The sequence below is a fragment of the Pezoporus flaviventris genome, unplaced genomic scaffold, assembly GCF_033815535.1.
Source record: "Pezoporus flaviventris isolate CSIRO_AGI_PZ_B2104156 unplaced genomic scaffold, CSIRO_AGI_Pfla_v1 ptg000015l, whole genome shotgun sequence".
In the NCBI taxonomy this organism is placed as follows: domain Eukaryota; kingdom Metazoa; phylum Chordata; class Aves; order Psittaciformes; family Psittacidae; genus Pezoporus; species Pezoporus flaviventris.
Window position 1 is genome coordinate 12,622,037 of NW_026892563.1, and position 25,035 is coordinate 12,647,071.

At 37.4% G+C, this 25,035-nt stretch overlaps 1 protein-coding gene across 1 annotated transcript in view; it reads right to left on the reverse strand.

Annotated features, from left to right (window-relative positions):
* Positions 1 to 499: 499 nt before the first annotated feature.
* TRAPPC10 (trafficking protein particle complex subunit 10) overlaps positions 500 to 25,035 on the reverse strand; it is a 43,544-nt gene continuing 19,008 nt past the window's right edge. The window contains exons 10-23 of the mRNA XM_061453455.1: positions 24,183 to 24,259; positions 20,726 to 20,817; positions 19,360 to 19,500; positions 16,702 to 16,814; positions 15,127 to 15,641; positions 11,874 to 12,015; positions 10,272 to 10,430; positions 8,879 to 9,108; positions 7,548 to 7,648; positions 6,593 to 6,719; positions 5,599 to 5,769; positions 4,128 to 4,305; positions 3,543 to 3,737; positions 500 to 2,592 (exon numbers count right to left, since the gene is read on the reverse strand). Of these exons, the coding sequence (XP_061309439.1) occupies positions 2,354 to 2,592; positions 3,543 to 3,737; positions 4,128 to 4,305; positions 5,599 to 5,769; positions 6,593 to 6,719; positions 7,548 to 7,648; positions 8,879 to 9,108; positions 10,272 to 10,430; positions 11,874 to 12,015; positions 15,127 to 15,641; positions 16,702 to 16,814; positions 19,360 to 19,500; positions 20,726 to 20,817; positions 24,183 to 24,259 (2,480 nt within the window). The 3' untranslated portion in view covers positions 500 to 2,353. The remainder of the gene's footprint in view (positions 2,593 to 3,542; positions 3,738 to 4,127; positions 4,306 to 5,598; positions 5,770 to 6,592; positions 6,720 to 7,547; positions 7,649 to 8,878; positions 9,109 to 10,271; positions 10,431 to 11,873; positions 12,016 to 15,126; positions 15,642 to 16,701; positions 16,815 to 19,359; positions 19,501 to 20,725; positions 20,818 to 24,182; positions 24,260 to 25,035) is intronic.

The window sequence follows — 25,035 nt, forward strand, 5'->3', positions numbered from 1 at the left end:
GCTGTAGTGAGGTGGGGGTAGGTATCTTCTCCCAGGTAACAAGTGATAGGACAAGAGGAAATGGCCTCAAGCTGTGCCGAAGGGGGGGGGGGCTTAAATTGGGGAAAATTTCTTCACTGAGACGGTAATCAGGTATTGGCACAGGCTGCCAAGGGAAGTGGTGGAATCACCATCCCTGAAGTGTTCAGAAGCCATACAGGTGAGGCCCTTAGTGACCTGGGTTAGTAGTGAAATTAGCATCTTAAAAGTCTTTTCCAACCTCATCAATTCCATGATTTCTTAAAGGGGCAGCGCTGAAGGCGGCCCTGTGCATGCTGGGCAGCTCCTTCTCAGAGTGGCAACCCCTGTCAGACAGCTGGAGTCCATGCTTTAAAGTGCTGTTCTAAATACAGCCCCTCAGTTAAGCTTAGAAAACATTCTCCTGTTAAAGTAGCTTTGGCTAAAACAGACGAAGCAATCACTCCTTAGAAGTTCAACAGAAGTCACAGCAGCAGAGAAGTTGATTTCTTTTTAAAACATGTATATTTAGAACTGTAACGCTTACAATTTCATTAAACAATCTTAGTACAATATGTTTGATCTAACAGTATATTACAGAACAGTGTGAAAAATGATTTAATAGCAAACCATGAAAATGGAATTAATTATAATACCTGCAGTGTCAAAGTCACTAACTTGTTACCTTTTCCAGTCAAAGAATCCCAGCAGTCATTCACACTAAATGATGCTTTGGGTTTTATCCAGAATAAAATGGTATGATTTCCACAGAGATAGGGCATTCCTTCACAGAAAGAAGATGCATGACAGTTTTAGCTAGTAGGTCTACTTTATACATCTATTTAGACATACTTTTTTAAAAACAAAAATTAATAATAATTAAAAAAAAAGTTTAGACCAGTGCAGGGTGTCTATTCATTTTTCAACTTAATTGCTATTCTTTTGGGAAAGATCGTTTAGTTTTTTCTTTCCCTTTATAATTTAGCAAAACCTGAGTTTAGAGGAAAAAAAACAAAACCAAACCCAAAACCACTGACAATTAACTTTTCTAATGAGCAGTTCCTCACTTTAGTTTTACTACCAAGTATTTGATATGGGACAGTTTTCCTCTGTGGAGTCCGTTGACAACGCACCATTATAGATCTGCAAGTAGAAGAGGTCATTCTCACATTAAATGCACAAGTTTCAATATCAGAAGCAGGACATCAGGAGTTGTAATTTTTCCAGTCACAGGTGGATTTGCAACATTCACAAAAATTACACCTTTTTTTATTTTTACATTTTTTTGTATTTACATTTCAGATATAAATAATGAAATTCTTTAAGTTACATGTTTTAACTTTGCTTCACAATTATTCTACATCTGCAAGCTTTCCTATATCAAACCAACCTCTTTCTTCCATCACGAATGCAGAAGTCTGGCTTCTAATCAGTAATAATTACACTACCCCTTTATGATGAAAGGTTGACTGTTCAAGTTTCACATCATACTGAAATTTTTGCCCCAATTTAAAAATTGAGGCAGCAAACCAAGCCACTTAGAAATGGTAATAAAAGGAATTAATCCGGGAACTCAATAAGCCAAATATTTTATTATTAAATTCTATCAGTATCTTTCTTTGGTAAGAACTATGCAAGAGGATGACCCACCCCAAAAACATCATATAATATGTGACATCACAGTGTCTACTCTGTGAAGGAGAAAGCCTCAAAAAATGAAGGAATTTTGTTCAGTTAAGATTGTTTATAGCAGTAGCTCTTCCATGCATCTAAGTATGCAAGTGATGGAAGTTTAATAAAAAATTGCAATGGCAGGAATTAATAGTGATAAAACAAACAAACAAAAAACAAACAGAAAAACAATTACTACACCAGGGAATGTGCTGTTGTACGCTTTGTTGTGTTTCTGGCACATGTGGAAAGGCTTGTAAATTACTAAAATAAAAATCCAAGATTAGGATAACTACATCGTCCAACTCTAAATTCTAAAATATGTAGGAAGCGTGAAACGAATCTCTCAGTTGCCAGTCAAAAAAATAAAGAAGTGGTCCAAGTATTTGGATTTTTTGCTTTTGTTGCCCTGTGTTGTGAAGCAGGATGTGACTGAAGGGAGAAAACCCAATAGCTCACACAAAACCTACTAAAGTGGCAATATAAACTAGCTGACACAAGCTTCACTGTACATTTAAATTGATACAATTGTCTGGTGCTTCCATGGCCAGTACATGTTGAGTGCCACAGATGTCCTTATAGCTAAGAGCGTTACAACAAAGACTAATCGGGGTCATAATCCTTTAAAGTGCTTTCATATCCAGTTTCTAATGGGTTTTGCTTTCCGTGTTTTCATAGAGAGTTGTCACGTGACACTGACTTCCAGAACATGGTCGTCCTTGCTGGGAATGACAAGTATTTGCATACCCATGCTGCAGTTGAATACCTGACCAGATGAGAAGGATTGCAGACGGGGCATTGGCAAACCTTTGTGTTCCCCACTAGCTGCAGAATGCAAGCTACCTCTGCTCCTGATGCTGCTGCTGTCAGCTTGATCATCCACATTCTTGTCCACAGAGAGGTTATCATTTTCAATCCAGCTATCTGTTTAAAACAAAAACCTGCAGTTTTATTCCATGGAGTGGTTAAACAACTTTAATCAGAGCTCACATGCACAGTCAGCTTGCCACATGTTAGCAGTTACTAGCAATTTCTGCTGATGTTAATAGTCTGTGCACATTTTTGGCCAGCAATGGAGGTAACAGAGTGAATTATATTGGTTTCTAAGGAGAATGTAAGTAGCATTACCTCACATTTGTCACAGGCTAGAAGGGTGCACAGAGTTCCTGGAGCTCTGCTGACAAATGCTAAGCTGTTTGTAGGAGTGAATTCTCAACTACAGCTCTGGGACTACTCAGCAGTATAGATAAAATAAACTAGGTGGCTGTGGCAATTTAACCTCTTCATCCAATATAGTTTATATGCCACAATTTTTCAACAGGTCTTCTATTTCACAGAACCATAGAATGGTTTGGGTTGGAAGGGACCTTAAAGATCATCTAGTTCCAACCCCCCTGCCATAAGGAGGGACCCCTCTTGCTAGACCAGGTTGCTCAAAGCTCTGTCCAACCTGGCCTTGCACATTTAATCCTTTCAAAAACTGGGAAAAAAATTCTAATTCTAAAAAACTAATGAAGACACAGTAGATGTGCAGTTTACAGACAACAAAACCACAGGATTAGAGGGGTATAAAATATTTTTCACTTGAATATAAATCTACTGGCAACTAATCTGCATCGTAATATTTTAAGAAACTATAAGAAAACACATTATTATTCCTCCTCACAGAGGAATAAGGCTGCAACCCAAATTCAAAGTTCCCGTTAGAGCAACATTTTGTAAGTTTCAAATTAGAACTGTGCATAAGTTAAAACAGCAAAGACTCCTATGAGCAGTTGGTCAACATACTTCCTAGCCTTGCTTCTCTCTTTACACAGAACATAAGAGAAGCAGAATCATTTCTGTAAGTAGCCATGTAGTTAAGACAGCTTTACCAGCATCAAGTTGTGTGGAGTGAGCAGAATGATGAGGGAGGTATTTAAATAATCTGACATCAGGAAAAGGTAGGTGTCCAGCAAACAGGGGCATCACTTCCATGTAGACTTTGTGAGTTGCTTGAGCTGCTACAGGCATCGATATCACACCAGAACTTTTTCCACAGACTGCCCAGTTACTACTGTTGTCAACAACTGCAAGAATAAAGAGCAAACACTATAGAGATCTTTTCTGAAAAATGAAGAAGACTCAGTACAGTTTTAGAGCACTTTTAAAATTAGTATTTTAGTAATATCTAAAAGCTCATCTGCTTTTATGTGTGCAAAGCTGTGCAAGGTAATTAAAAACAGCCCTACCCAAAAGGTAGCATAGTTGGGCCTCTAGCAGTTCAGACTGGATGAATATTTGACTTGAAGACAGATTAATGATGAAAAATAAAACATTCTCAGTCTAGCAAAATGAATATTGCTGAGCAGCCATATTCACAATACAAGAATATACGCCATAGAAAGCTTGGCAGATATCATTATCAAGAGGAGACTACTGGGGAATTTTGTCAATATACTAAAGAAAAATATTCTTACCCTCATACATCAGTTTTGTTGTGCAATATCCATCTGATTCCGTTAATGCTTCATCTCTGTCAATTTCTGAGAGGTCAACAAGTCGGGTGATTGACACCTCTAAAGAGCAGAGTGAGCCTGTTTTACAATACTCTGCCTCCAATGGTGGGAAAATTTCAGTTTTCACATGATACAGTGTCTGTCAGGAAGAAAACAGTGCTGTTATCAAGAAAAAAGAGGTGTTTGTGTTTAAGCTGAACTGGACAATTGATACAGGACAAACTTAAACATCCACATCCTATTAAATATTTTTAGTGCCAAATTCAGTCGTAAGTAATGCTCACTTCATTATCTTCGTTGGTTTGAGAAAATGATCAAGCCGAATTTGAGTCAATCTATTTCTGATACCAGCAGCAAGCACATAATTTTCCCCTCCAGTTCTGTGCTTTAACTCAGCCTTTCAATGCTCCTAAATGGACAATAATATTACTATTTAAACAACATAGTACTAAAAATGTTTCTTGGCTCCTCACTTCCCAGACACATACTCAAATTCTGATTAATACAGAACTGCTTCATCACTCCTACCATCACTGTCTCCAGAATAATGGTGCCCACGTTATCAAAGAGCTAATTTTTAATTACTATGAAAATTAAATTTCTACGAACCCCACACTGTTTAGCACAGTTAGTTCTCTTTAAAAACTCCACAAAGATGCTGATACAGGTGCCACCACATGCTACTTATGTGCCAGCAGGTAAAAAAAAAACCACAACCAACCTAAAATACTGCTCAATGCCAGCTTGTAATAGGCAAACAGACAAAAGGATTTGACCAAATGAGAATCTTATCATGTTGCTACTTTCTACCCAAGCATCACAAAGGGTAGCACAAGACTGAATTAAGAGATGAGATTAAATAATGTTGATATAATTTTGTATTAAAGAGATTCTATCTAGTCTATAATCTTCCTAGCTGATGAAAGGAATAAGTTTGTCCATAAAGGGAAAGAAGAAACATTTAAGATAATGGCTTAGAGAACACTAAATATTTCATTAGGGGAGCTCATCTCAAGCACTGAAAAACCAACTAAAATGCTTTTAATAGCAAAGATTTTTTGGAAATTGCAATTTGCTTTGGAGAGCACAGTCTTAAACCTGTAGGGGAAAAGCAGCTCAGTAATCTATGGACAGTCTCCATGGCACAAGCCCAGGAAGGTAAAAACACAATAAAAAATGAGACAACATTAAGTACACTTGTACAAGTACTTGTGCTTCCTCCCCACAGTCCAGTGGCAACTATATAATTCTACCATAGCGTATCAAGCTTCAGTTCTGCTGTTCAACAAATTGGCTTTGCAGTGATTCAGTGTCAGTAGCAATGTCATTAGGTAAACAGAAGTGGTTTTAATGTATCTCTTGAATTTCCCTTTCCACATATTAAGAAACCATATTCACTTAACATATGCTATACTTAGAAGAGAGTACTTACAAAAAAATTTTCCACTTGGAATTCATAAGTGAACGGCTTCAGGGTAATAGACTGTTCTTCAGAGGTAGCTGGACAAAAGCTGACTGAAAACAGGCACTGCAAGGAGAGAGGAAGCTCTTTTGTCCACCTCAATTCCCATACAAAGAATATCGATTGCTTACTGTATATGACCTGAAAGAGAATGTTTATAGTATTAGCTCCTTCCTTCCTCTGAGAAAGGAGTGGAAATGCACATGCGTAAGTTTGTCTGTTCTGCCATTGATATCATTTACAAAAACAAATTACCTGTTTAGTGTTAAATAAATCATTAAGGAAAATATACAACCAAAATAATGGTTTGTTGTTTTTTAACAAGGCATGCCTAATTAAAAGGGATACATTTCACTGTCAGAATGAATGTTTCAAAAGGGACTAGTTCACAAATCATGTATGCGTTAAAAATGTTTTATTCAAAAGCCCAATTTAATAAAAGATTAATAATGTTTATGTATAGTTTTCCTAGGCACCAAGAACAACCAATTTAATATCATGTTCAGACTGAAAAGCTAAAAGAAACATCACGGGGACTGTTTTGCAACTTAACTAGTTTACAGCTGTATTTAATTGGAAAACAGTCTCTACCTTATTTTTTTTTTCCTAAAACCTCATGACAAACTGTAGCTGTAAAATGAACATATTAAATGTTAACAGTGGTAACAGTGATATTACATTTGTATAGCTGTTGTTCAAACAAGTATGTAGTACTTTGCATGAGGGAAATGACCAAGTTTGAAAATTTACCTAATAATCTTTGCAACTTTTAGAACTTAATCCAAGATCTACAGGTGTAAATGCCTTCTAAAGCATCTTTAAGAATCGGAGGAGTACAAAGGTCTGAGCTAACGTCAGCTATCCAGCCTTTCTTACTACAAAATCTATGCATGTAAGTTGTAACAAGAACTTTCATCTACCTGTTCTGCCAATAAGCTCATAAACCACCAAGTGAATCTTTTACCTGTTGAGATCCAGGGTTCAGAGGTATCAGCTGCAAATCTGTACAGTCAGCAGAATTTTTCAGTCTGTTGTCTGAAAGCTGGAAAGAGAGGTCTGACAAATTCTGTACACAGACTTGCACGTATTTCCTGAAAAACATGATGCAGTTTGTTTAACAAAAGTTGGACAGTTATACTAAAAGAGTACATGTCCGTAAATTTTTCATAAAGTTTTCAAAGTACACAGCTCAAGGAAGAACAGAATGGGAGGTTTATTTGTTTCTTTCAATCTGTTCCTCAATGCTTCTGAGTCTATAGAAACAAGGCTGTAAAGCAAAGAACAGAGGAGTGCCACAAGGATGATGAGGGGGCTAGAGCACCGCCTGTATGAAGACAGGCTAAGAAAGTTGGGGTTCTTCAGCCTGGAGAGGAAATGGCTGTGTAGAGACTTCATAGCAGCCTTCCACTATCTGAAGGGAGCCCACAAGGATGCCGGAGCAGGACTCTTCATTAGGGACTGTAGTGATAGGACAACGGGTAATGGATATAAATAGGGGAAGTTCAGGTTACATATAAGGAAGAAGTTCTTTACTGTGAGAGTGGTGAGGCACTGGCACAGGCTGCCCAGAGAAGTGGTGAATCCTACATCCCTGGCAGTGTTCAAGGACAGTTTGGACAGGCCTTGGGTGACATGGTCTAGGGCGAGGTGTTCCTGCCAATGGCAAGGGAGTTGGAACCAGACAATCTTAAGGTCCTTTCCAACCCAAACCATTCTATGATTCTATGAAGAACTACACAGAAAGAGGCTAGCTTGATTTATCTTGTGGTCTTATTTCCGGAAAAGCTGAAACCACAAATTGGTTTTACTGTTATGAAAGGACACTAGCGGAAATAACACAAGCTTCCAATGGGAAGCTGTACAAGATAACAAAAGCCCAGTAAAAAAAAAATTAAATAAATACTTAATGAGTACATTACCGTTTGCCAGCTGACAATAAGGAATGCTTGGCATTAAAAGGTATGCAGAATGTTAATGCAATAATAGTGGAGTAAATCGACCAAGGACAATCAATGGTTACCTAAAGGAAAGAGAGAACAAAGTTCTTATTTGTAATGGTCTTTGGCATACTGATTTTGCTTCTCATTTCTAAGCAGAACATTTCTCAGCAAGTATCTACAACTAATGCATCCAGAAGGGTAAGAAGGGGAAAAAAAAATAAAAATCAGTATGTCAAAAAATAATGTCACAAAATATTAGGGTTTTGTTTTCCTCTGTGCAGATTTTAAAATCTCCATGAAACTTTTCCCGTGGAAACTGGCATACCCAGTTCTGAAGACTAGAAATAAAGGAAGAGGAATAGAAAAAAGGATGCTAAAAACACTTAGCATTTTAATACAATGATCTGATAAAAGGTCAGTATCAAAGACATTGCTATTAGATCCATTACTGAAATGTCTTGATAATACTTGTATATATTAAATAAAAGCTCCAAATACTTGAAAATTGTATTTAATATTTATTTAACTTAAAGCAACACGCTTAACTGAAGAATTCCTCCTGAAGTAAATGCTGCCATTCTTTCAACTGTAAAGCATATGCATTTAACAACGTATTTCTATATGCAGAACAATAAAAAAAAACAACCCAAAACATTTTTTGTCACATCACATTTTAGCAATGTTGATCTATAGCTATTCCTGTTTACCTGACTCTTCACACACAAGGATACGTGGCAGCACGCTTGGTCAGTTTTAACAAGGAGTAACACTGTGAAAGTTGCTACTCCTTGTTAAGATCATTTTGTTGCCAGCTGAAGAGCTTCTTTACATACTGCTTATTTTATTCACCCATCATAATTATAATGAAGAGAAAATGTTACCTCCAACTAAATTATGTGACAGCTTGAAGCACTACAGTGTTAAGCACCTCAACACAGCATACAGCTTCTTTGCAAGTGGAAGAAATAACCTTCCCCATGACTTAGAAGGGAGAATTTGAAGAACACCTATAGCACCTTTTACAAAGACATGAGTGTCCTTCATCCTATGTAAACTCTGAGCATTAGAACATTAAATCTCAGATTGTTGGCCAGTGGAACAGCTGGCAGTAAACAGGATATATTTCTGCTTATGTTTATATTTTCCTCTACATTTATAACATTTGCTACAGTTTCTGCATGTACATCTTGTAAGGGAAATTGGTTCAGTGCAAGCTCTCCCCTGCTCCATCACCACCACTTCCATTTTATGAAGAGTATGCCCTTGTGATCAAATACGTTTCATAATAAAACCGTTAAATTACATCTTACTTTTTGGTCAACAGCAGCCATGCAGTTGTCCTGTTTCTGCTTCTCTTTCCTTTTTCTGTGAACTTCTTTATTGGCAGTATTTTCTTTCTCCACTACAGGTTGTGTAGCTGATGGTAAGTACATGACTTCTAGCTCAAATTCAATTACATGGTATGCAGGAGCCACTGGCAAACTGATGCTTGTGATCTTTTCAGAAGACTGAATCCTTAATGGTGATTCTGAGATCTTCTCTATAGTTGTGTAGAATGGGGAAAAGTAAGATTTAAAACCCATTCATCCCTTCCCAATTTTCATTTTAATATGTACCTACACAATGAAATTAGTCTAAAAATTTATAGAAAAATATGCAGTGCCATAAGCATTTCCTAGCAGGACCTCCATGTTTGCAAAACCAGCAACAAGAAACCATGTTATATAACTCCACAGTAATCTCTTCAAATGAGCTATAATATATGCATCTTAAATACCACTGTTCACAACTTCCCAATAGCAGCACTCTGTCCTTGTAAGCCACAGGAAGGTTACCACCACATTCCATGTAATGGAAGACCCTTCCATGTAATGGAAGACCCTTCCATTGTTCAAGAAGGAACTAAGAGGACAATTTGATAACAAACTTCAAACAGGCTGAAGAGCTACATTAGTCCATCATGACATCTACTGAAGTTTTTTCATCATGCACCTCCTTAGTCTCATAATGTTAAAAAAATAATGAAAAAAAAACTTACAACTTATTGAACACACATGTGCATGACCAAAAATACACACATACACATCATTAATCATCTATCTTTAAAGTATTATACATGGGGTGCCTCTGCATAGTCTATTTTAATCTTCATTTCTTTTAAGACAGTTCTTCCCATTTATGTAAAAGTTGCTCACGTTTGAGCAACTAAGGAGACTATAGAGTACTTAGGCTCAGAAAAAAGGGAACTGGGATGTCATCTGTTTAAATGAAACACTGGCCAAAGGAAATGCTCTATTTATTTACATAAGGCACAACCTAAGAAACCTACTTACAACTACTTAACAATTAAAATGGTCTAGTTAAGATAGAGCCCACATAGTAATAAAAGATAGCCATGATTCTCTTGGAAATCATGACAGATACCTTGGCAGCAGTTTCACCATGCCTACCAAATTACCCCAATGAAAGTAAAAGCTGTCCAGTTATGTTTGCTGCAAAGTTCACACTACTACTTTGAGGGTCAAAGTTTAAGACCTTTCCTGCACTGAAGTATTCAGCTGCAAGTCACCAGAATTGCTCTTAATAACAACTATTGCAAAAGACAGCATCAGTGTTCTTAACCTTAATATAAGTACAGGTTTACTTCAAGATTACTGAATTTTCAGCCATTTAAAGATTATTAATTTTTACTTTCTTGCTTACCCCTGGTGTTGGAATAGATCACTGCCTTGCTCTCTGGATGGTACAGAATAGGCATGGCATCTGCATTACTGAGCTGCAAAGTGTCCCCATTCTTCATGGTGTAGTGACCAGTAGTCACTGTGAATTTCACCTTCTGGGGAATGCCAGCCAAAAGGCTATCTGAAGAAGAAAGAAAATATTGTTAACAGGTTCCAGTACTCACCAGCAGATGGTTACCATGCACTGCTAAGGCTTGTTAGCAATATTCCCAGACAATTTGTCACATATGTTTGGGTAACTTGAAAGTGTGGGGGTTTGGTGCTATGCAACACATTAAACCTAGCTCAGATACAACGGTGTGAAGAAACCAGTTGTTTCAAATTTAGTGAACAAACCCCCTGTTCCTTGGATGGCTTGGATTAGCTGGCTCACATCCTGTGTAGCTTTAGCAACACAGAACCCAGTCAAATACAGTAATCCCAAATCTTACTATTCTTTTTGTTAAGCTCTTCAGGTTGTAGACAGCTTTATATTTTTGCACCTACAATGCCAGTCATATCCACATGCTGTATTTATATAATCAACAGAATGCCGGTATGTACACAGACTCTCAAATATCTGAATCACAACCATCAACTTCATAGGGGTAGCTAATCTGATTAATGCCCAATATGCCTGTCCTTCCTTCACCACATGCTGCAACCACTGTAACTAGAATGATAGTACAAAATGCATATTAACTCAACTGCTTCAGTTAATAGCCTGAAAACAAAATCACTGCTCACTTCTACTTATAAACTTTAATAAACTCTGTAACAATTTGATGTCATTACTGTGCAGATGCTATCCATGAAGCACAATGATCTGAATTTTTGTTGAGGGACTGTAGTGATAGGACAAGGGTTAATGGGTTAAAACTTAAACAGGGGAAGTTTAGATTGGATATAAGGAGGAAATTCTTTACTGTGAAGGTGGCGAGGCACTAGAATGGGTTGCCGAAGGAAGCTGTGAATGCTCCATCCCTGGTGCTGTTCAAGGCCAGGTTGGACAGAGCCTTGAGTGACATGGTTTAGTGTGAGGTGTCGCTGCCCATGGCAGCGGGGGTTGGAACTAGATGATCTTAAGGTCCTTTCCAACCCTAACTATTCTATGAATCTAAGTAATGCTCACCTCTCTGTGAAATCAATGCACGTATTCAGTATTAAATTTTAATAAATTAGTATTGTCACCTCTCATACACAATCCCAGTTTCCTGTAAATACCAAAGAGACTGCAGCATTGCAGAATTAAACAATAAGAAGCTCCGTCATTTGCAAATTTAAGTAGTCACTTCTAACCAGTATGGCAGCTCAAACTATACTTGATATTTAAGTGACAATACATGTTCAAATTCATATTCAAATGTGACACTAGATGTTCCAGCACCAACCCCTGGAATTATTGAAAACTAGCCATCACTGACAGGGCATACTTGATGGATAATTTGAAAAGTGAGAATTTAAGACTCAAAATTAAAAGTAAGGCAGAAAAATTCTGAGTAATTTTCAAGACAGAAAACACTTTAGTCCCATGAGAATACAACAGAAATCATCAAAACAACTTCAGCTTAGCAACTGTACCTACCAGTCATAGGTTCCACTTTTAGCTGGGGCTCCTGAGAATATACATCATACTGCGCAATTGGGTAAATATGAAGAAGGACAAACTGTACTTTTCCCACTGAAATGCACAGTTGCCTGAGTGTGTACGTCCCAGGTTCTTTGGCCTTTGAAAAAAAAAATTTGAATAGGTTTTTTAATTTAGGAAAAGGCTCTGAAACAAACCCTCTACTAAACAACAGCATGTTTCCAGCTCATTTTTATCAGATGCTTTGCATTCGTAAATTAAAATGACAGACTACTTTTCTGAATAAGTGAAAAGATTTTCACAAAGGATCCCCTTTCACCCCATCAAAAGAGAAGCTCTAGAGTGCTGGCTAATTCAAGAAAAAAAACAATAAGTAACAAGTACCAATAGCCAGCGTAACTCCTAGAGCAGTTATGCTGTCAAATTGTTATTTTGGGGTGCTTTTCATCTTGTTTGTTGATTGCTTCCCTCCCCCTCCAAATGCCATATACATTAAAATATTATTATATTTATTAAATACTGAAATGGTATTTAGCAAGCACAGAAGTACTCATTTGGCTAACATTCATAAAATCCTATGTTCTATGAAGCACAGCTTTTAATTCAAGCTAACAATTTCACACACTCCCCAGCCCACACACTGAATGCTTACAGAGAAGTTATACATACATATTGAATTTCAAATTCTTACCTTACCCTGAATAACAGGATTCTGGATGGTTTTTGATAACATAAAAAGCAAATCTGTAACATCTGCTAGTATATTTATTCTTGATTCTATTTGCTCTTAGCTACTACTGCTGGGGAATAGGAAATGTTTTATTTTTCCATGTGCCATTTTACCAAGTGTAATCATACTGATGCTGGATATAACTACATGTAAAGAATAAGATAAGTTGTGGAGAAAAGCTCTAACAACTTAGCGTTCAAATCTCACAGTTATTTACAAAGCAAATCCTGACTGAAATTCAGTATTATGCATTTTTACATTAAATACTGAATCTGAACCCTTGAATACATTATAAACAGAAAAGCAACTCTTTTGTATATACACATACTTCAAACCTCAACATGGGATAGGAATCAGTCTGAAGAATTTAGAGAATGCTTTCTGATCTCTATTAAAGCTTTAAAAAGTACATTGGAAGATTGCTATCAGCATAAATAATCAGCCTAAGATCCCCAGAGAGAACCAAACTCCCTCTGCATCTTAGAAGCAGTCACTGCTCTCACTACAGAAGTAGTGCAATTAAGCATTACTGTAAGAAAAATTAGAAAACAAGTTGTCAGCAGTTTCTCTCCTCTGGCTGGTTATGCAACCCAGTAGAAGTGACACAGTGTACTACTACAGTGATAATCGATTCTGTAAATACTGGAACTCAAATCTACTGAAGCTTTCAGCATGTTATGCCAGGGATGGAGCATTCACAACTTCCTTGGGCAACCCATTCCAGTGCACCACCCTTACAGTAAAGAACTTCTTCCTTATATCCCATCTAAACTTCCCCTGTTTAAGTTTTAACCCGTTACCCTTTGAACTGTCACTACAGTCCCTAATGAATAGTCCATCCCCAGCATTCCTGTAGTCCCCCTTCAGATACTGGAAGGCTGCTATGAGGTCTCCACGCAGCCTTCTCTTCTCCAGGCTGAACAGCCCCAACTTTCTCAGCCTATCTTCATACGGGAGGTGCTCCAGTCCCCTGATCATCCTCGTGGCCCTTCTCTGGACTTGTTCCAACAGTTCCATGTCCTTTTTATGTTGAGTGCACCAGAACTGTACACAATACTCCAAGTGAGGTCTCAGAAGAGCAGAGTAGAGGGGCAGGATCACCTCCTTCCACCTGCTGGTCACCATACCCTTTCCAATAGAGAGGGTGGATAATGCTCCTAAAATGAAGCAGCTATGAAGTATTTGTTGCAGTCCTCATAATGCTACCTTATCCCTTATTAATCATTCTGCTGTTACACTGAATTTCTCAGCATTTTCTCACTTAAATTTTCCCTATACTTATGTTCATTACTGTAGCATTGAACTCTGATAAATACTTCCCTATGAAGGGTTACAGAGGTGAGGACATATATAGAAACTATTTAAAGAAACCCAAAGAACAGAACAGCATGATAATTGAGGCCAGAAGCTCCTACTCCTGGAACGCTAGACAGATGGCGAAGTCTTGTTTTTGAAAATGTCTGACATTTCAATTCCTAGGACTGTCATCAGGTAAATACCTTTCCTCATTTCATTAAACTAAGTGAACAAACCACAGACCAGCAAAGTACAAGACCACAGAATGAGTAGCAGTTAAAACAAACCAACACCACAACCAACAGGTCTGGTACTCAAGGCCTGCTGATTTCTAGTTACTATGCATCTAGTGGTAACGCAATATAAACGGAAGTCATAAGCACTTCAGTCCTTAAATATTTCAGCAATTACTGTGAGTACTTTGCTTGGTGGTGGAAGAATGGAAGGAAAAAAATATTACTCCAATTATTAAGCTGACTTAGAGTGAATGCGTAAGCCAGGAATTGAGAGAATTTCATATACACTACTATATGGCAGAAGCAGGGCTGTAATGGCTCTAACGCCATTTTCTGAGGATGGCATTTAGATGGCGAAACTTATCTTCATGGGTGTTTGCTCATGCATATTTAGTATTCCTGTAGCACACAATCCTTATGTTGTCTTCTCATTCCTTATATGATTAAGATGAATAATGGGGGCAATTTTAATTCTGACATCTAAAACGATGAGCTTTGTCATACTTCTTACAGGTAGGTTTACTACATCCACCAAGTGAAAAATTATTCTACTACCCTCCACAGTGAAGAACAGGCTATCAAACAAGTCTAACCACATAATTACTTGCTAAGTGCTAGAAAATGCACTCCCATCAATATTTTCAACATTATTCTGAATGAGCTCAACAGCAAAGGCAGACTTCATGAGTGCTATATTATCTTGTATGTGAATTTATCAGTTTCATTTTTGGCAGCAATAATCAATGTTTAAGGTTTGGAAGGCCAACTCAAATCTTTGCAAATAGGACTCACCTGTACATTTTGGCACAAACACAACAGCCCTCTTTCAAGGGAAATTAAAGTCTAGAACAGCAAAATGAAAGCCAAAAGGGTAATGGCATCACTCAAGCTTCAAGAGGAAGCAATACAGGTGCCACTTGCCAGCACTAGGTTCTTCCTCAGCCAGTGCTTTAGTTGTTCTTACATTTGTTCAACTATAAAAACATACCTGAGTATTGAATGTGATTTTATTGACCCCTGGTTCCAGTATTAAGTTGCTGCATTTCAACACATGAGCCCCATCTTCTAAAGTCACCCCTGAGGGCATATCCAGTGAACTGCTGCTCTCTTGCCTTCGTAGTAGCATGTGCACATTTTTGCAGATTATTCCTGCTGTGTTCAAAGAGTTATCTGAGGGACTCCGTTCATACATTTCGTACAGCTCCAGTGCTGGCAAGTTGTTTCTTGACAAAGGAATGCCTGTAATTTCATTTGGAAAGCTGATAACACCATTGGAAGTTTTGTGTTTAGTGAGCCACTCAGCTGTTTTTCTGTAACTATTTTTTTCAATGTTGAAGTGAACATGGATAGCAATCTGATCCACTTGGACAGGGATGGGCATTTGGCTCAGCAAAGTCAACTCAATCAACAACTTTCCACCCACATGGACAACAGCATTTGGAGGGTCAAAATGCAGGGTTTTCAACTGCGCAAAGCACTGCATAGGCAATACAACCTTCTGACCTGGAAAGATAAAAACAGGGATTTTATTCTTGTCCAGTGCTGCTGAAGATAAGCAAATCTTTTCTCTTAAAAATTTAACACCTAGTAATAAACTGATCAACAACTTTTCACAATGAATCCTTTCACAATAAATCAATACTTTCATATTTTATCTTGAGTAGAATTGAGGCTTAAAGATGCTGAGATTTGTTTTCTTACATCTACTGCAATTTTAGTACTCAGGCTATTAAAGATGACTAAACTAAGCACATCTAAGGCGAAGTTTCTCGTTTCACTACTACATAAAGTGTCCTAGATGAACACAGTAGCATAAAGTGCCAAACTTCCCAGAGCACATAAATCAAGAGCAAGTACAAGTGTAAGGAACTAATGACTGGACTAGTACCTTGAGGCATAAGCTTTACCAAACAAAGTGTTTTCATTCTCCTTTTAGATTCCAAAAACCAACAGTGAGGCAGTACCAAAACTGAATTAAGAGGCAAGTCTAAAATAATGTATTACTTATGCTACATCCATTCATTAGGAAAAACTTCTGCATAAAAATGAAGTCTTCAGATTTACAGGAAGTATTCTATATGGATTTAAACAATGATTAATATCTGAGAGCAAGGTATTACTGAAGCAGCAGGAAGAATAAAGAGAAGACGTAAAATGGTTAAAATAATAAGCTGCAAGTGGATGGGTACAGAATCTAACATCAAAACCAAAGGAGTATCATCACAGAGCTGCCATCTGTGTGCCAGTAATGCAGAGACAAAGGGAAGTTAGGAACTGGAATAAAACTAACACAAGATAAATCATGAGCTGTCAAAGCAGAAAAACAAAGTGAAGGAAAACAAAGCCTTTCCAGTATTCAATATAAATGTTAATTACTCTCTTATCTTTGACTGTTCTTAATTATTGCAGAAGTTTTTTAAAAATTCTGGAGACAACAAGAAAAGAACCATGTTGGTTCTGAAGTTATACACAAGGTAATTAAACCAATCGGAAAAAACTTTCCAATCCACTTCTAGGGAAAGATCAGATTAGAGCATATTAAGTATTTAAGCACAAGACTTACCTTGGTTCTCTTCTTGCTGATTGGCAAAATCTAGTATTTCTTGGCAAAAGCTTTTGCGTTCATTTTCTGTTAAGTGATTATCACCAGCTAAAAGACTGCTTGTTTGAAGATAACTAACAAAGTTAAGGAAACATGAGGTAGAAACCTACAATATTCAGAAATTTGACTGAGAACAATACAGTTCAAGTACTTGCTTTTCTGATCTTTAAATACAAGACCTGCTTTTATCATCGCCATACTCTTCCATTAGAAAAGAAACAACGGAAGATTTATTACCATCTGAGAATATTGCAGAATCTCTATTTTTTGCAGACCTACTAAGATATGATCCATATTATTAATCTGTGCAATCTTCCTCCATCTAAAAAGAGTTGTGAGCATAGAAAATTCATTTGACAATAGATAAATGCAGCATGCAAGTTAAAGACCTAGGGTGTCGCATTACACTGCCCAACATTTAGAACTAAGTAACTTGAGTATTTGATTATATTACAGTTTACTTGGCTGAGAATCTGCTAGTTGTTACAGCATCACTTACATTAAGTCATAAGATATTCTTTATACTTTTGGGTGCTGGGGATACAAATGCTTGCTTAAGTATTTAGCTACGAATGCAATACTACTGGCTCAGATTCTTTAAAAGCATTTGCACTGAAGCAGAAAAATTTTAGAGTGTTTAAAAGTGATGTAAGAATTTTCAAAGGCGGCAGACATTCACAGTCTCCAAGTCTAGTTCTAGAAAAACCTAGTGAAACAAAAAGCAGCAAAGAACAACAAACCCCAAAATATACTACAAACTTAGTTGATTTTCAGCTAAAAAGTGATTTTCAGCTATAGTAAGATTTGTAGTTATTTTCTAGAATTTCTGTATTTCTAGATTTCTAGTAGATTTCTAGTATTTCTGTCACTTAGAGACTAAAATACGAGCTTCTTGGACATGGAAAAACAACTGACAACAACAAAACCCAACAACTTTACAAAAAGCTAGAAAACTCTGTGACCATGCCAGTTTGGAAAACCTACAGGAATTCTATTTATAACTCTAGCACCAACGAAAGCAGTACCCTTCCCCAAAACCACCAAAAAACAATGAAAATCTGCAATTTTGCTATAATATGTAATTGTGCTGTTTCTGATGCCAAAAAGAATACAACAAAACACCCAAGGCCAGTCAGCAGACTTTGCTCCCTCCCGACATGTCTTATCTTGAAAGTAGCAAGAGTACAGCATCACAAATACAACTGTAGCTCATAGAGTTGGTGCATGAAAATAATGCAGAGAGTATCAGTGAAGAATTTGAAGCCTGTCAAACATTAGGATTGAGCCAAATCATTCTCTCAAAGTATTACTTTGCATTCATGCAGCGTTTAGAGATTTCATTCACACACTGTAGACTGAGCTTTTACTCAAGGTAAAAGCAAACAACTCCCACTCCGCTTCTGAAGCAGAGACCAAAGACAGAAATAAAAAATAAATAACAAAAAATAAACCAAACCCCAAAACATTAGAACAGCAACCAAAGTCACAAGATTTTCATCTTCCAAGCCTCTGTGTAACTTCTAGAAAAAGTCACCATTACAAATACCAGAAGAGTCTTTGCCAGGTCAGATACAGGATAAAGGTAGCAGCAGTACAGAAAGCAAGCCCAGAAATTAAGCTCCTTATTATAAGAAGTCACTATACTGCCATATTTACCAAATGAAAAACCAGTACCACACAAAAACTTCCATAATAATGAAATACAAACAATCATAAAAAACCTCTATGGTATCTGCTGAACTAATGACAAACTTCACACTATTTACATTGCACCACTCTCTAGAGCCGACACATATTTAAAACAGCAGAAACCATACACAAGAAGTTTTAAGTGAACCAGATGTTAAAAAAATAAAAATGAAAAAAATATGTCCTGGGTTCAGCAGTAGCAGTCATTTTTCTCCTTCTTAGTAGCTGGTACAGTGCTGTGTTTTGGACTTTCAGCCTGGGAACAGCACTGGTAACACCAATGTTTTTAGTTGTTGCTAAGTAATGTTTAGTCTGACCATAGACTTTCTGAGTCTCATGCTCTGCCAGGGAGGAGGGGAAGCTGGGAGGAAGTAGAGACAGGACACTTGACCCAAACTAGCCAAAGAGGTATTCCATACCACAGCACGTCATGCCCAGTATATATAAACTCAGGGCAGTTACCCGGAAGGGCGAGATCACTGCATGGGTTGGGCCGGGTATCGGTTGGTGGGTGGTGAGTGGTTGTATTCTCTTCTCTTGTTATTTCCCTTATTATCATTGGTGGTAGCAGTATTGGTTTTGTGTTATACCTTAGGTAGTGGACTGTTTTTATCTCAACCCACGGGAGTTACATTCTTTCTATTCTCCTCCCCATCCCTCTGGGAGCAGGGGGAGGAAGGGGGAGGAGTGAGCGAGCGGCTGTGTGGTTCTGAGTTACCAGCTGGGCTTAAACCATGACAAAATAGAAATGAAAAAATAACTAACCCAACCCTCCCCAACTGAACAGCAACAATGGAAACAAGAAGTAACTCAGCTGATGTCTGACAATGTCAACTGTTAAGTAAAAGTTAGAGATATGTCAGAAAAATAAATCAGAAGTATCATTTTCTCCATTCTTGATTTTTTTGCCTCTGCCTTTTTAAAGGATACTTTTCTATTTGCCCAAGCTGTTTCTGACATTCAGCTAACTGTTTTCTTGTATGTGTGACGAGCAATGCCCAGCCCTCAGCAAGGTAAATTTTCAGTGCTCCTTGCAGATAGACTTCTGCCTTCTGTGGACCTTTCTTCCTCCTTTAAAAAAAAATAAAGAGATGAGTACAGAGTGATATAAGAACCTCTGCAGCCATGAAAACTCTACACATTTTCAAAGAGGGGTGATGGGAGAGGAACACTGCATATAAATGCAGAACAAGATGCTGTAAACCATTTTATCTCTATACAGTAGTAGTTCAATGGTAGTCTTTAAACCTAACATTAATCCCTCAGGTGAATAAGTTAATTTAGGAGACTGTGTTGCGGCTAGAAGACTGCTTTAGCAAACACAGGTGAGAAACATGCCCAAACATGTTTTCCCAAATAAACCACTTGAGACTCCAGATTTCTTCCAAGAAAAATGAAATGAAATAGAAAAGCAATGCACAAAGTTCCTTTAGTGGAATTTAACAGCAGGGATAAACACAAAAAAATATATTTGGGGCGTATAGGGATGCTCAGGAGGGACTATTCATTAGAGATTGTAGTGACAGGACAAGGGGTAACAGGTTCAAACTTAAAACAGGGGAAGTTTAGACTGGATATAAGGAGGAAGTTCTTTACTGTAAGGGTGGTGAGGCACTGGAATGGGCTGCCCAGGGAAGCTGTGAATGCTCCATCCCTGGTGGTGTTCAAGGCTAAATTGGACAGATCTTAAACATGGTTTAGTGTGAGGTGTCCCTGGCCATGGCAGGGGGGTTGGAACTAGATGATCTTAAGGTCCTTTCCAACCCAAACTATTCTATGATTCTATATCTGGAAGTTAGAAATAAAATCACTGTTGAGTTTCACAGTGGGGAAACAGCTTTCCATATGAAACATTACTCTCCAAATACCATGTTTTCTGGCTTTTCTTAGGTATATATAGACACATATGTAGTTAAGATAAGCTTTGAAACAAGTTGTTACAAAGCAGGCTACAGTAAATGCAAAGATATGTCTTTTTCTCCCCCTACCCCACTGCCCTTTTTTTCCCCAAGGAGAAGAAATGACCAAGTTAAAGAACACAAGACAGTTGAAGGCAAGAGTACTAAAACATGAGTACTCATGTTTGGTTATTAAAGAATTAGGGTTTGATATGAAGAGATTGCCAGCCTTCTTTTTAATTTTTCTTTTTTCTGAAACACAGCCTGAAACTTTGGGTATATCTACATTTCAAATTTTTTTTTAAAATTCCTGGTTTAAATACAACATATTTTCCTCAAGGATTATATTCAGAATTTCCAAAGCTAATGCATCTGAGACATTTTAAACATTCATTTACATATAAAACTCTGCCAAGTCCTTTCCCACAAGCTTAGCTGAGCGAATTCTTCCAATATTTGTGTACATTTCAATGGTGGCATGGGACAGATCCTGTTTAAAAGAAAACAACAAACTATTATGAGTTTTATGTATTTTTAGTAATTACACAGTATTTCACACAAACTCATAGCCAGTAACTAAGTTACTACAACAAAATGACCAGAATGAATCACTTTTCAGATTTCCCCTGGCCCCAGCACACAATACAGAGCAGTTTGTAACAGGTCATTTTTACTTTTTCAGCAGTTGGTCATTATCCCATATCTGCGTTACAAACGGCAGAAGAAAAAGTCTATTAACAATTAAATAAGGCAACCCAAACCCACCAAAAGAATAGATCAGATGCAGTTTCAAGCACTTTTTTACACTTAAATTCTCCTGTCTTTTTTTGAAAACACCTATTTCTCAGTGACTATATACCATTAGATTATCATTGCGGGATCGCATAGTATATCATTCCAGGACATACCATAGTGTAACATATTTAAAACAATATTAGAGCTTGCCCCAGAGACTCACAACTAGTACTTCAAAACCAAATCAACTACACACAGAAAATGGTACAGGATTCTTTCATGCACTTAATGGCATTACATGCAGCTTTAGTGAAAGTCTGCAGTATGTAAACATACAATTAAACACAAAACGCTAAGTTACAATCGGAGTATTTTCGCAAGAGTGCCTTAAATGAATTTCGCGGGAAGCTATGCAATCCCACACTGAAGTTCCTCAGCCATCTTTAAGATGGTTTCCAATGCAGCCACACTTCCTTGCTTTGCCCTTTATTACACCTGTAGTAACAGCAACAAATCTTTCTCACAACATCAGCAGTTACAACACACACTATATACCACCACCAAACGTTTCTCCTCAAGTTCTCAATCTTTGGCCACCAACATAAAACCATTTCACATCTTAAAAACCCGCAGCCTCTTCTGACTGTCAGCAATCTTCCACAGAAGCTCATTCTCCCTCACTTTGTGTACTAAGAACTACGCTTCAAAACACTTCCAATTGCCTAAATATTTTGCAGAGTATGTCAGAAAGCATCTATTCCTGTGGAGCAGGAAAATGACCTAAAATGAGCTCCCAAAGCCTTTCTTAGGCCATTTTCGATGTTTCTTATGGAGACCCTAGAAAAATTACTTCTTTCTTTAAGAACTCTCAACAGTATCCTACAATAAACTAAGTGATCACTCAATCACTCCTTAACAGATCCAGAGGGGTCTTAGAGACCAGCTACACCTACAAACAAAAAGCCATATTCCCCCCAAATTAAGGGGCATGCCAACATGCTTATAGAAGACCTGACAGTCTCACAAAAGATTCTGAAGTTGTTGCATGAGAGTAGCCACGGAATGAGAACAAAGTGGGTTTTTTTGGTAATAAAAGCTCATCACTTCCTGCTTTTAACGTGTCTGAAAAGCTGCATTTTACATTCCAGACTAATTAAAAATTGAAATGCAAGTAAATGATCTTCGCTGTATCTGAAAGTTTTAACTAATTCTATGCTCTTCTGCACCGAATATATGGATAAAATACGGATATATATAAATCATATATATTAATGTGACAGCTACACAGAAAACAATCATTTATAGTGATATCTGAATTTCTGTTGCATAAAAGCACAGTCAGAGAAATACAAACAGGAATGGAAATTCTTTCTTTGGCAAAGTCTGCAGATCCCACTTAGTTTCTTAAATTTAGGCAGATACTGCAGAATTTAGCAGAGATATTTTGGTGCAAGTTAGAACTGAAGATGTAAGAGCACCTAAAAAATCTGAAGATTTTAGCTTTGATCCAGCTATCCAACCAGTCTTACAAAGAAATGAAGCATTAAAATGAAACCTGGTATCTTCAGACAAAATCTTTTCAGACTTTTTCATCCAATAAAACTTTGTAACTCCAAGTACTACCTAGTTCTCAGATTAAAAAAAACAGCTCAGCTTTCCTCCAACTTTTCCCCAACAGCAGTAATCAAATATAAGAAGTTTCAGAGGAAGATTATCTAAGGAAAACAAAAACCAACCAAACAAAATACCCCAAAACCCCCCACACTCTTGTGACAGTGGTTTTTTTATTTAACAATCTTTCATTAAAAAAACCAACCAAACAAACAAACAAACAAAACCAACAGATCATCATTACAATAGCTACTCACTCAATAAGGGAGCTGTCAGGGAATAAAACATGCATATTACAGCACAGTAAGAATTCTCATTGTTTCAGTCTATGCCAGCTCCAACCCTGTTATCCAGAGACATCCCACAGTGTGTGTATATATATATATATGTACATATAAAAATAAAATAAATCAACAGTATAACATAAACCATGTTACACTCTTGCATGATGCGAGTCTAAATCATTCAAGAGGAAGCTGATCTCACACCTCAATATCTTTCTGGGGAAGACTCAATTCTGCACCTGAGATGGCAGAATACAATAGCCATGGCACTGGCTATTTTAATAACTAAGTGTACATACTTACAGATAATAACCTTCAACTCAACTGTGATACGGAGAAAACTCCAGGAACAAACTTGCCAACAAAGTTTTCAAGCTGACAAGCAGGTATTCTTTATTGCAGCACTGGGAGACACAGGGGATAGCTCCTCCTAACGTGTGTCTCCCCACTGCCACACAAGCCGTCCTTCTATAGCCACTGGGCATACATACATATTCATGAGGCTACGTATGGATTACATCATTTTCCAGAAAGTTCCCCGCATGCGTACAGAATTGTGGTGGTGGTCTCTGAGGGTCGTTGACTTCTTCCAACAATCTTCATCACTTCTGGCAGCCTTTGAAGCATGCACAGTAGATGCTCATACCAGTTTAATTGGTTTGTTAGCACCAGAGACATAATAATCCTCCTGTCCTCCTAGTTATGAGCTGGTTTAACTGTAGCCCATCCTGGACACCTGCGGTTCCCAGATACTCCTTATCCCTGTGTCCTGTTCTTCTAGACTGTTTTTCTTAAACTATGTCACAACTATAACGATTTATCTTGTGAGAATTCTCAGTATGTTCTCTCGCTGTACTCTATTTTTTTTTCTATGTGTCATGCACCTCAGTAATTTTCCATTGCTACTGTTACAAAGCCATCAAAATTAACATTACTTAAATCTAATTCTAAAGGTTTCTATATTCCATTTTCTGATTTTGTGCCCCCTTGTTTCAACTGTAAACATTAAAATTATTCAAATATTTGAAACTTGGGGAGCATACAAGGTTCCAACTGTAAAACAAATCAACCCTCTTGTGTTCAGTATGTAAGCAATATTGATATCAAAACATAGAAATATAGATTTAAGTTCTCAGTGTTACCTTCTCAGGTTTGAAAATTTTGTCCCTCTTCAACCTATAATGTAAACACACAAAACTAATATAAGCAAACAAGCCCTACTTACCAAGTAGTGTTTTTCAAAAGCTTCTACAGATGATAAGGCCTCTTTAAGTTTCTTATAAGGGCTCTGGGATGCACTGGCTTTAGGAAAAAGCAGAACAAGAGGTGTCACTTACAAATACACTCCTATTTTAATAACACACACACACACCCCCTCCGCCTGCTTTTTCCTTCAATAGAAAGCAGAGGGAAAACTTGAGACTAATTTATGTGGTAAACATCACTACCACTTAGAGACAGATCATGAGTTTCTTCCCCAGGCTCCAAAATAAGATCAAGAAAGGCTGTTTCACAACTCTGTGTATGTGCATGCACATGTGAACAATGTTCAGAGTAGCAGGGTAAAGGCAAGCAGCAGTATAACTGTACTAACTTCTTAACATTTATTCAACTTAGAAACACACACAATTGTATTTAAATACCATGTTGTGCCAAGACTGATATTCTCACAACTCCCCACTGCTGGATTTATAAATCAGCATGACAGGAGTATACTGTAATTTAAAAACATTTTACTACTTTAAACAATGTAATTCAGAAGAAAATGGTTAGCAAGACCAAGTTTTTTTCTGAAGTAGTTTGCTCAATTTATAAATCTTTGCCAGACCAAATACATGTCAGGAATACATGAAGGAAAAAAAAACCTCATTTAGTTTCATTTAAATGAATACAACAGGCACCATAGCATTGAATTAAGAATTATCGTCATACCTGCAAGAACAAGTGAAACAGCCTATCAGCTAGTGCTTCAAAGACAATAACTGTTCTAGCATATTTAACTTCTCAAAACTTCTTCTTTCAGAAATACCTTCAGAAATATCCTTGTGGTAAAATCCACAAGGAGTAAATAAATTTGA